The sequence below is a fragment of the Achroia grisella genome, unplaced genomic scaffold (assembly GCF_030625045.1).
Source record: "Achroia grisella isolate CSIRO2021 unplaced genomic scaffold, CSIRO_AGI_Agris_v1 utg487, whole genome shotgun sequence".
In the NCBI taxonomy this organism is placed as follows: domain Eukaryota; kingdom Metazoa; phylum Arthropoda; class Insecta; order Lepidoptera; family Pyralidae; genus Achroia; species Achroia grisella.
The window spans coordinates 92,635-105,036 of NW_026712891.1; the positions used below are offsets into that span (position 1 = coordinate 92,635).

At 33.0% G+C, this 12,402-nt stretch overlaps 1 protein-coding gene across 3 annotated transcripts in view; it reads left to right on the forward strand.

Annotated features, from left to right (window-relative positions):
* Positions 1-12,402, forward strand: part of LOC131845828 (protein grainyhead-like) — a 75,197-nt gene that overhangs the window by 52,509 nt on the left and 10,286 nt on the right. For all 3 annotated transcript variants that reach the window (XM_059194956.1, XM_059194955.1, XM_059194957.1), the window contains 2 exons: positions 4,545-4,656; positions 10,637-10,731. In XM_059194956.1, the coding sequence (XP_059050939.1) occupies positions 4,545-4,656; positions 10,637-10,731 (207 nt within the window). The remainder of the gene's footprint in view (positions 1-4,544; positions 4,657-10,636; positions 10,732-12,402) is intronic.

A 12,402-nucleotide genomic window follows, 5' to 3' on the forward strand; every position in this document is an offset into this window, starting at 1 on the left:
GTTAAAAGTTTAAAGATACATTAAAAGTTTAAATAGAAAACTCTAATAGAATGCTCATGGAATGACAACTGTCATCATTTTATTTACAAAGTAAAATAAAGGCTCGCTGATATATTTCTATTGATGTAAAATAAATGTCGACACGCAGATCGTAGGCAACTGCGCGCAGTTACACCCACAGTTCCGCTCAGAATTTATGTCGAAACCAGCATTCGTTGCAGAGAACATTCGCAGCAAATAACCTAGGCGTTAAAACAACTAGCACAAACAACTAGCGCACTTAACAAACAGACGTATCCGTATCAGATATAGCGTATCGAGACAGCAGGACATTACTTTTGCTATATCGATAAAGCTCAACGGTAAGTGAAATAGTTTTCCAGCACTGCAAACATAAATAATTGTCATAAAATAGATAGGGGTTGATGGATGAGTGCCACACCAGGCCCTAGGTTCAACGGTATCTCGATTAGAAGAGGCATCAATTTTCAGTGCAGTGCACTAAATGACATTCAGTCTGCACACATTATTTAACTATTGAACAATACGATAGTATCATCCTTATCTTATAGTAATTCCATTTATACCGCCGCTCATGAAAACTTATGTTTTTTGTATAGACTAGTGGCTATAGTCAGAACATGTAACCACAAAAACGCATTTTTTGATTCGTAGAACTATGTTCATCTACGTTATTTTATATTTCTTGTTCATTTGAAAATCAAGACGTACAGAAATATAATTATTATAATATCACTGGAGAATTAATACATCATCTAGCTCTAAACTAAACAAAGCTTGTGTTATAAATGTACTGATAAATGTATATTGTTTTATAAATACATGTATAGTATACATAGTAAAAATCCAGATTAATACAAACAATGATATTCGAAGCCGCAACTATTAAAGCGTTAGACTAATGAGATTGTCAAATATACTTAGTTACAATTGGAACTGTGTACATATAAACAAATTGTGTATACCTATATACATTATAAATTATTCCGTAACTAATAGTCACGCACTATTATATAAAGATTCACAAGAGCGTAACAGTAACGCATACAGATAAAATCTCAAGTAATTGTTTTGTTGATACGTTAACGACGTCATTAACTTACAATTTATGGGTAACAATAAGGCAGGTGTGTAGCGCCAAGCGAGAGCTTTCTGACAACCTCACAGCCACAGCATCAATGAGAAATAGACTTCAATATAGGAATAAAGTATGTACATGGTCTGGGACTATTATTAATTGGACTATTTGTCTCAAAATCGTATTTACAACTGCCATTGAAAAATATGTAAACTGAGTGCATTATATATGCATTTAAGTATATAATTGCTTTATAATAAAATTTGACTGCTTTAATATTGATGAGTAGAAATTACGAGAACAATTTTATTCTTGGTGTATTAAAATGTACTTGTGATAAATTGACTATCAAAAATGTAATTGAAAAATATATTATGTCGTAATTGAGATTTTGTTATTATCTACTGTTTATCTGCCGTGTACTAGGCAGCCATAAAACTAACGTTACATAAAAATGAATAATTATTTTAAGAAATTCCATTATTAGTTTATAACAAATAACTTATGGGTGATGTTATATAATGTTATCGGTGTCTATGTGCAGATTAACGATATCGGGCTGTCATATGTGGCCCAAGATACAGATCATCTGATTGCGTAGTTATACGTGAAATATATGCAATTGCTTATTTATTCAAATAGAGTGACGAAATTAATGTGGAGTGGCTGTCAGAATGTAATCGGCGAACGACACATAGCACAACACAAAGTGCCCGTAGCGTGTGTGTGACACACCAACACACGCCGCGAGAGAAAGCGTGCTTAATCAGATAACTCAGATTGTCAACCGAGCTCCTGAAATCGGGTCGAATGTCGATACACTCGATTAATTAATTGACGGTCCGAAAACTTTAAGGTAACTGGTTCAAAAAGCCAAAACCGTAGACTGGTACTTGGTACTGTTTTGATTTAAAAATTGTACATATAAATATGTATACCACGCTCGTTTTGTATTTATATAGATTTACAAAGGTATGTCTTTGTAAATATATATAAAGAATATTTAATCAATTAAGTCAAAATTCAATATTTTTTTCGGAAATAATCGTCAGCAAGATTAAATGATTACAATTGTTATGCATGTGGCTTTCCGTTTATTTCAATCCTTTCTGACACGTCAGCCTAATTAAAATATTAGCTATGGCAAGTGGCACTCCTGCTTGACTGATGGGACTTTAGTTTGAGGATATCGCTAGGGGTTCGAACCTCGGAAGGTTTGAGTGTTAAGTTATGCCTTTAGATATTCTTTCATTAACAGACATCAAAGTTTTCGACTTTAATTCAAATAGAATTAACGTAGGTAGTGTAGATATATTAGTAATAAAATTTGTATATTTAGTACTTAATTAGGTACATAAATATATCTGAAACTAGTAACTAGCAAATTAAATTATTTTAACTATGTATAGTTAAAATTAAGATTATGAATTGCACAATTATTGAAAACATTTAATATTGTTAGTTACAACAATGTATCTTGGCTTTGTTATAATACTTTATAATAGCCGTTTCATTGTTTAGTTCAATTGTAACTTCAAAATAGACACTAAATTGCCTAAACTATTAACTATAAACGAGACAATAAATTAGACAGCAAGTGTTTATGAATCATTAACGCTAATACAATAAATAAAAGTAAAGTAGGTAAGCAGGAAAGAGTAAATGTCAATTGATAATTTCGAAATTTAAGAAGTAGGTAGACATAGTCATTATAGCAAGTAACCAAACTAAAATTATTCTATAAAGTTTCGAACAAATATATATACATAGTTTGAAATTGTATATAACATGTCTTTTTATATATTTAAAATTGCCAATGACTTAATTTGACTTAAAAATATTAAATAAAAAATAACCTAAATAATCAATTTCAAAATTAACATATTTACTTGAATTGAACATATTGTTTTTACATTTACGTGAATAAAAATATGTAGATCATCATAAAATAAAAGCATCAACATCAATATGCTGACTGAGTAGATAATTTACGGAACCTAAATAGCAACTGTCTGTATAAAATAACTTCGATAGTGATATTAATTTGGGTTTACAGTTATGCATGTATTAAATATTCAAAAGATGCCTACGATCTATAGAATTCTAATAAAGCAGTAAATGTTTGTGTTTATTTACTATATAATCTATGAGTCGTTTAGGTAGAGCCAGAGTGCACCGTTACAATTTTATACATGGTTTTATCTATTAGTATGCGCGATTCCGTTGAGTTTACACGTCGTCCGATCTCCGGAGAAAGCTGGTGTCCCGCTTATTGAAATGCTGATCTATTCATCGACACAAATTACAAGTAAATACATCGATTCACAATAAAATTATTTTTTTACTATTTCGCTACGAGTCCATGCTGTACTTTTTTAACGACAATTCGAACGAATAAGTATTCATGTTAGCTAGCTTATCGTATATGTTTACATATTCATGACTGTAAGGTACCTGTGTACATAGATTATTAAATTTAAGTTGGAAACCAAAATGATAAACTGCTGTACATTTGGGTGGGCAAATACTGCGTTGCATGCAGCCGGGCTGATATTCATCCTTGTGGCAGCGACCGGAGCGCGCCTTCGCGCGTCGCGCCGATCCATCAATCCAAGGCGACGATCGGCAGTGCTTTCTCGTCGTTAGCCCTATAAGGCCAGCTTGCCACCACGCCTCGCGCAAGCCACTTCTTTTTCACTTCATTTTCTAACTCGCCGATAGAAATCGGTGTAACAACATATTTCACTTCTTTTAACCAAACGGAAATTTATGAAAGGTTTTACGGAGCTTTTTAAAAAACTATTTAAATACCTACGTATGAAATTAAGATGCCCGCTGTAACGACGTAATCGCTCTCGTTTAGTGTAATAGCTGAGAATGCGCACTGGTAATCGCGTTTTGCGTATTCGCGAAATGCTTACGGCGTAGCTGGTAGGCACTTTCGCCATTAATAGTTGGCAATAAATAATGTAGCGGCATAGTTACTGTATCTTTACCGATCATTCAAATTTTTTTCATTATACCTTTATAATATGTAACTTAACCAATTAAAATCTGTTTATTCATATACATATGTACGTTCAATGTTGTTCGATATTATTAAGGTCGCCTTTTGTACAAATTTTATGACATTTGTTCATAACAAATACATTAATATAAATTTACCTCCAAAAACAATCCACTGCATTGTATAGGATCTCCACCTTAAAAATAGAAAACCTTTATTACGCTGAGTAAACATTGAAAAATGTTTACTCAGCGTTATAAATTTATTGATTTTTATTTTTCTAAATTAGAGATTTTCCAAAATTAATGCAAATTAATAATTTTTTGTTGCCGTAAAATATATTTACTAAATTCTGGGTATGACTTTCATCTGTAAAGAATTAAGATAAAATTTACTGTAAAAATGCTAAATATTAAATTCAAAACATTTTTGTTTCAGAGTGTGGTAATGCTGATGTTCCGAGAAGAAAAATCGCCCGAGGACGAAATCAAAGCATGGCAGTTTTGGCATGGCAGACAACACTCAGTTAAACAAAGAATACTAGATGCTGGTGAGTAGAATCTGTAAATAAAATCATTAATAAGTATTTTATTGTTAGCGTCGCGTGATTTTGTGATTATTACATATTCAATGAATATAATGAGTCGTAGCTTTTTGTATGAATGTTGCGAACAGACAGTAGCGCTTGCAAGCGTTTGAGACATGATATTTACTGCACAAAAACGTAGTCGTGCTCGAGGCGACACAGTAACATGCCAGTAAAGTTGCGTGTAGAGGTGGCGGCGCAGTGCGCGGCGGTAGCAAGGGCGCGCGGCGGCGCCCGCTGGCACGCAGGACCTAATTACCGTGCTGCGAGGCAGAAAGCCACAGAGACGCACCCGCTCACCCCGCTACCCACCATTATATCTCGTTAGGACATTTGCATAAATAACGCGCACGACGTCCGCGGCCCACACCGACCGCTGTACCTATCAATCGCCCCGGCTAAATATAAACACCCGCTGAGCTACCACCTAGTCTCACCGCGCCACTTGTATCTAAATACCTTTACTGCAAGCCTCATATTACACGTACTCATAATGACATATGTAGACATTAAACAGATTGAAGATACACAGCTGAGGGCATCGTTTCCGAGAGACGAGCTTAAATAAAACGATTACTTAGTTTATCTGACACTGTGAGCTCTATGAACTCGGCGACGGAATAACAGGAAATCGTTAAAATTCGTGAGAAATCTTTTATAATACCTACTTGCTTACGGCCGATGTCTATGTAGTAGATAACAAAATAAAAACGATGTAAACTAATTTTAGTACACGGGAGTATGTATGAAGGTAAAGTATATGTCAGCTTGTCTAAAATTCTGAGAGGAGATATAAGCAATCATACAATATAGTCTCGTACGGACATAATTACTGTGATGATATCGGGGAGCGAGCTCATTACCATGTTAATTGCGCGATGAGCCTCGACATGCGCCCGCGCAATGCACCATACATTTTTACTACGAACCCAACAAAATAATTGCTTTTAATAATTGTATAAAATAGATTCTTGTAAATTAATGGTCCCTCTGATTTATTTATTAAATAATTATTTATCAATCATAAATTATCAAAGTAACTAAATTAAAATCAGGGCCAGGCGTATTAAAACATTTCATCCATCATTTTGTTGAAGTCTGGTAATAGTCATAAAATTCTGCTGGTTGGGTGTTCTTATAGCACATTTATCTCCTTATAATAACTATCATTGACATAAATAATAATAAAGTCGAAATAAATGTAAAGTAGTTTTTTGATTTAGTAACATTTAAATATGAGGATCGCATGAAGACTTCCACAAAATAGGTACCCACTTGCGTCATCGATGGAATGCTTGCTTATTAATTGCTTGGTCCGATGTAAACAGCGCTGATATATGACACTTTACACGTTCTAACATTACTTAACTGAGGCCCGTAGTATTTGTAATGAGTGACGCCGCAGCCACAAACAGTGTCTATAAATTAAATCTCAAGGAAAATAAAAACATGGAAGCCATTAATTCGCGCGGCCGGGCCAAGTTTAATGTCAAGGTTTTTTAGCTTATCTCGATGTTAGTTAAGTTTATTTCTTATTATGTTGGAGGTATTATTCAAAATTAAGTAATATCTAAACACATTATAATTTTTGTCTCATAAGTAACAATTCTAAATATAATTTGTGTTATTAAAATGTTGAATAATATCATATGTAGTACATACATTTTCCGTCATATAAATATATAAAGGGATAGTTTAATTTATAATCTTTAATCGCGTGATAAAGTTGATGGATTTTAGGTTCACTAAAAAGATAGGTGGTATGGTAATGCGCCATAAATGTATGGGACAAACTTGGAAGCAGCGTCAAGGGCGATATCGGACACCTGTATGCCGGACTGCAGGCGTGTGAAAGCATAGCGGGACGAGGGGGGAGGTCGTTCAGGAGAGGACACCAGGGGGCGGTAGAGAGGGGACGAGGGTCGCAACGCACTGCGCGCAAGCACAATGCCTTCTCCGATTACCTACATGTCTTCTTGTATCGCGTGTCTACCACTCGACGCACCAAGCCAATCCTTCTTTGCTCACGTGTTCATTCTATCGTACAATTTTCATACTATATCAGTTTTGATTTAACTGTAGAATAGACGTGTGACAATAAATTAGGTGTGTCATAATATATCTAAATAGATATAATATTTTTGTGTCTTAAAAGTATTATTTTTACGTAGAGTATGGTTTTTAACAATCGTGTTAGGTTATATTTATAACAATATCCTTAGGTGTTATTAGTAGTAACTGTATAATTATAAAATTGCCATTATACTTAGCGGATTGTAGAAAATGTTATTGGTAATAAAACAATTAAATATAAATTATTTTATTTTTCCTATAGACGATGCTACGATACCAACCACTGCGTTCTCTGTCAAAACAAACCATTTAAGTAACACAGAACTCAAAAAATTATACGTATCTATACATCCATGTCATGAAATAATACTGTCATTTTAGAATAAGATCTTATTAAACATAGAAATCTAAGAATGCCCTAAAAGAGACTACCTTCTAATTTGTTAGACCTTCAAAAATGTATTATTATTGAGTAAATTGGTGTAAATACAAGCATGAATTATATGCCCAATGTGTAGTCAAGTTTCCATTACACCCCAGGGCTTTGCCCGCGTCAATTAAGTAATTTATGTATATGCAAACATATTAACAAATTTTCACATTTATATTATGTAACAATAATAATATTATTCGATTTTCTTGAGGATAAATAACTGTCCTATCTTCCGATGAACTTAGATTCGATTCCTGCATTATACAAAGAATTTTTATATTAATAATACTATCAAACTTTGGACGGGTCGTTTTCTGATCTAGTCAAACACGTGACATTGTTTACAATTTATATACACATGTTATTTCAATACAGTTTCTAAAAACCTTTGAGTAAGTTTTCATTGTAGATTATATTTTTCTATTAGCATTGCGAGTTTACAGTTTGTATTAGTTGCGAGTATGTTAATAAGAGTGAGAATACGATGAAATTTATTATCATAAATTGGCTAGAGTAAGTTAAAACAATAACCATGTGGAGGCCGGGCGGGATGCACGTCCTCGTAAACACGTCAACGCGACGGGTTATGTGCGACCACGCGACTGCGCCCGCAGGCCGCACACATCGCGGACACACCGCTAATGTTGTTTGCCACCGCCTACGCATAGGTATCAACTTTAAAATTATATTTTCACGACGTAAATCCTAGAGTAGACAGTCACAACTGTGATGCATACAACACTTGACATGGCAGTATACTATCCTTAAATTAATACGGTTTATAATATTTCCATCATCACAGGGTTAGTCAGCAATATAATTTGACATACCTACAAAGATTTTAGTGACAGACAAATTAATATTCTCATTTTTTTTTGTATATTTATTTATTTATTTGAAACCAACAGCATACACAATACATAAAAACAGAAAGTACAAAACAATAGTATAGCTAATAATAGGTTTCACAATATCAGTAAAAAAATTTAACAAAGTGACGGACTTCACACAAAAGATAACAGGAATACATTCCGATGCTTCAGAAATGACCTAGGCCGCGTAATATGGGAGTTCATAATTCGCAGCACACGTCAGACTAGTCAGGACCGAAAGTAATTGTTATGTGTCTCTGCTACCATTACATACATTACTCTATATGATTATAATTTTACATGTTACATTTAAACGTAAAATAAGTATATTTTATACAAACTTAAACAATATATTTCAATACCCAACAAAAATAACACAAAAACAAAATTGCACTACAGTCAGAATTATCATACTATAAATCCAATTACTATGATGTCTATTCCTCAGCCATTTGTGTTATCTATTTATGATATAATAGGTAATTATTACTGATATAAGAGATCAGTTTAAGATGTGCTCGTAAACTTGCGATTTAAAATTGCATTTTGAACCGAAAAAAAGATCTACATTTTCAAAATTTTTATTGTAATTGCGTAGAATACGCACTATAGGCGCATTACTAGCATAATTGGTGGACCTTGATGGTACATGCATAAGCGGTGTATGACGTGTTCGCTTGGGAGGTGTACAGTATGCAACTCGCGCTACCAATTCAGGGCAATCTAAGTTACCGCGTACTATATCAAATAATAGGCACATTTCTGCTACAGCACGTCTTTCTTCAAGAGTAGGAATACGAAACTCCCGACAACACTCAAGATAGGAGTTAACAGGACGTCTAAAACGGTAGGCAAGATGATCAACAAATTTTTTCTGTATACGTTCAAGACGTTCCATATAAATTTCATATTGTGGTGACCATACCGGGCACGCATAATCCAAAATACTGCGAACATATGTATAGTACAGGTTTTTTAGCGTAGCTATATCGTGAAAAGGCGTAGTTACCCGCAGTACGAATCCCAAGAATTTAAAAGCCTTCGATGTTATTATATCAATATGTTGATCGAGGATCATTTTATAATCGAAATGTACACCAAGATCACGTACCTTATCTTTCCGTTCTATTGACAATGAATTAATACTGTAATTGTGTATTATAGGATTAATTTTCCTACTAAAACTGATACATTCGCATTTCTTGACATTTATTGTGATGTTATTTTTCTTATAGTAATTATTAAGAGAATTCAGGTCACTTTGAAGTTTTAAACAGTCATTGATGTCACGTATTCTGAAAAATAATATAATATATAAGCAGACTATCAATATTAAATTATTAATATAGGTAACTACCTATATTAATAATTTAATATTGATATTGTTAATTTTTTATTTTGTAATATCTGGTTTATAAACATTTAATTTTAATTGAATCCAACGTTATTAAATAGTCTGCTTATATATTATACAAAGAAAAAAATGAAAAAAAAAAATTAAATAAAACCTATTATTTTTAATACAATAGTTGCTATTAAAATGTAGGTATGATCCATAACTTTGATAACTAAACAGTATTATTTGATAATTATAATTGTCTTGGCTCTATCATATGTAATAATTTGATATTTTAATTTACACCTATATCAGGAAATATGTGTATGCGATTAGCAATTCATGTCAATTACTCACTAGCCTCCCGCGCCTGCGCTTGTCCGCTAATGTTGCCCTTATGTTCTAAATGCAATAAACAACTATAACAAAATAACACTGAATTATTTATAACCGAGGGAATTACGCCTACCAGCCGTCTCTGAGTTACCTTATATTGAGTAGCATTACAGTTATAGGTATCTATTAACAGATTTATTAACATAACTTGCAGATATCAGTTTATTTTGTTGGAATGAGAACCTTGTAGGTTAAATGATATGAACTTACATTTGGAATTTATTTAGCCTTTTACTTTTAGTACAAATTCACATACTATGCAGTGTTAGAATTTTATTAATAAAAATAAGAAACTTTAAATAGACGATTTATAATAGACCATTTTACTTTTCCGCCTTGTACTACTTCTGTATTAAGCAGTTTTGACACAAAACCACGCTTTACTTTTATTTATACAATATTACGCAATTTTTATTTATTTTGGTGTTATAGGAATTTAATTGGATACAATAACTATCAGAGACCTATCTATTTGATATTTATGTGTCTTATCCTTTAGAGTTGCTGCTTCAGCGTTTACTATCTTGCTTTTCGTATTAGAACTCTAATATAGTAATCTAAAGAATCTTGTCAATTAAGTATCCTTAATTTGTTCTGCGATTGGTTCTAAATGGATATGTACTAATTACCATAAACCTCAATCTAGAAAGGACAAAAGTGGAAACATTGCAATTGCTGATAAATCGATCCTACCATGTGATTATTCACGCCCCGCAAATAAATTTCCGTCGCCGATGACGTATTGTGCGTTGATATCTTAATCGAAATCTCCGCCGCCATTACTGCACAGTTACTCAAAGACAAGATTAATGACAGTTTGTTGTTTTGTTGCAGATACAAAGAATAGTATCGGGCTGGCCGGCTGCATCGAGGAGGTAGCGCACAATGCCATCGCTGTTTATTGGAATCCACTCGAAAGCGCCGCTAAGGTAATTGTTACTTCATCTACTATATACTTAGTACTGTATAATTGGACATTTTTATTCTGTTTTGTCAATTGAATTTCTCTTCGCTCTAGTCTTTTTATGAAATTCGTATTCTTTTTCTGTATGTTTGTGTGTTGTTAGGATCATTAATATGATTAATGCAAATAATCGAAATACTATACTTTTTTTGTAGGCTTCACGCAATATAATGACTATTGCGACGATCCGTGTGTTTTATTCTCATTATTCTCTTAAATACAGATTAGTGTAGAAATTAAATTTTGAAATGTTGAATATAATTACAACTAAATCGTAATTAATTAAATTATGTAAACAATCTAATACTTATCTATTCGATCGATTATGTTAGCTAAATGAGACACAAAGTGCCAGGCGCTGGCAGATAACTTATGTTAGGGCTGCTGCAGCAGGATCATTGAAAATTAATTAAAATATGGAATAATAGAAAGGACTGACTTTTTATAGAATTACCTGTAGGTTACCTACCTACCGTTTCTTATGACTACGATATTCAATCATCTGTGTTATTTACATATATTGTACTAATATGTGTATATAAGACAATGCAACCTGTTCAATATTCATTATCTATTTATCTGTGTTCGTCACATTATTGATAGATATTTAGGAAATTTAGTTACCTACATTGACGAGCAAAAAATACACAATTTCATAAATGAAACTTGTATTAACAAAGAAGGCGACTAGGTATATTAAAAACCATTAATCGTTAATGGCTAAAAGTGATTTGATCAACAAATTTAAATATGTCGTTGGCATATTATTGTAAGGTAGTTATCGATATCTGTAATTATTTATTGTTGGACAGCGAAACCGTAGCGGATGCGAGTCGTTTGCGACAGATAATATGCATATGGACAGTGATCGGTGGCAGTGTCGGCGGCGAGTAAAAACGCAAGGGGGTCATTTACATAGACCGCGGTAATGAGTGGTCGCCCAGCTAAGACGCGCACCGCCATGCTGTCGCCGCCTTACACATGCTAAAACACCATACGTGATTAACGTACATTCCCTGAGGCAAATCGAAAACCACCCTTTCAAATAAGGCTCTTTAAATAGTCTTCGAGAAACGGCTACTACATGGGACTATATCGTATTTATAAAACTAACTACACAGTACTATATAATAGATAGATAGATAACGATAAATTATTTATTTGTATCTTCAGTACCTTAACAAAATTAATAATGAACATGTGGTCAGTGCCATATATAGTATCTTATCTTATACAATGTATATTAAAGATTTTGTGTGCTGCACTAGTGCAAATAGGCCATCGATTACTATGTTTTAGTCCAGGAAGTAAACACTGATTTTTAGCTTCGAATTATATTCGAACTAGAAATCAGTGTTTACTAAATTTGTTTTTCTCTCAAGAACATTGCATAATACTATGTTTAAAGAGTTCTGACTATTTAATTTAATCGAGTGTATAAATAAGTATTAACGCACTCCAACTAAACAATAATAATATCGTAAGGGCTAGTTGTCTCTGCAGAAAGTAGAAAATACTTATGTATATTTTATCTAACTCTGTTGAATAAATGCGATAAAGATTGGAGCTTTTCTTAAATAGTTAGTTAAATATTGAATAGTTAAGTTACATACTGTATTATATCAGAGCAAAACTA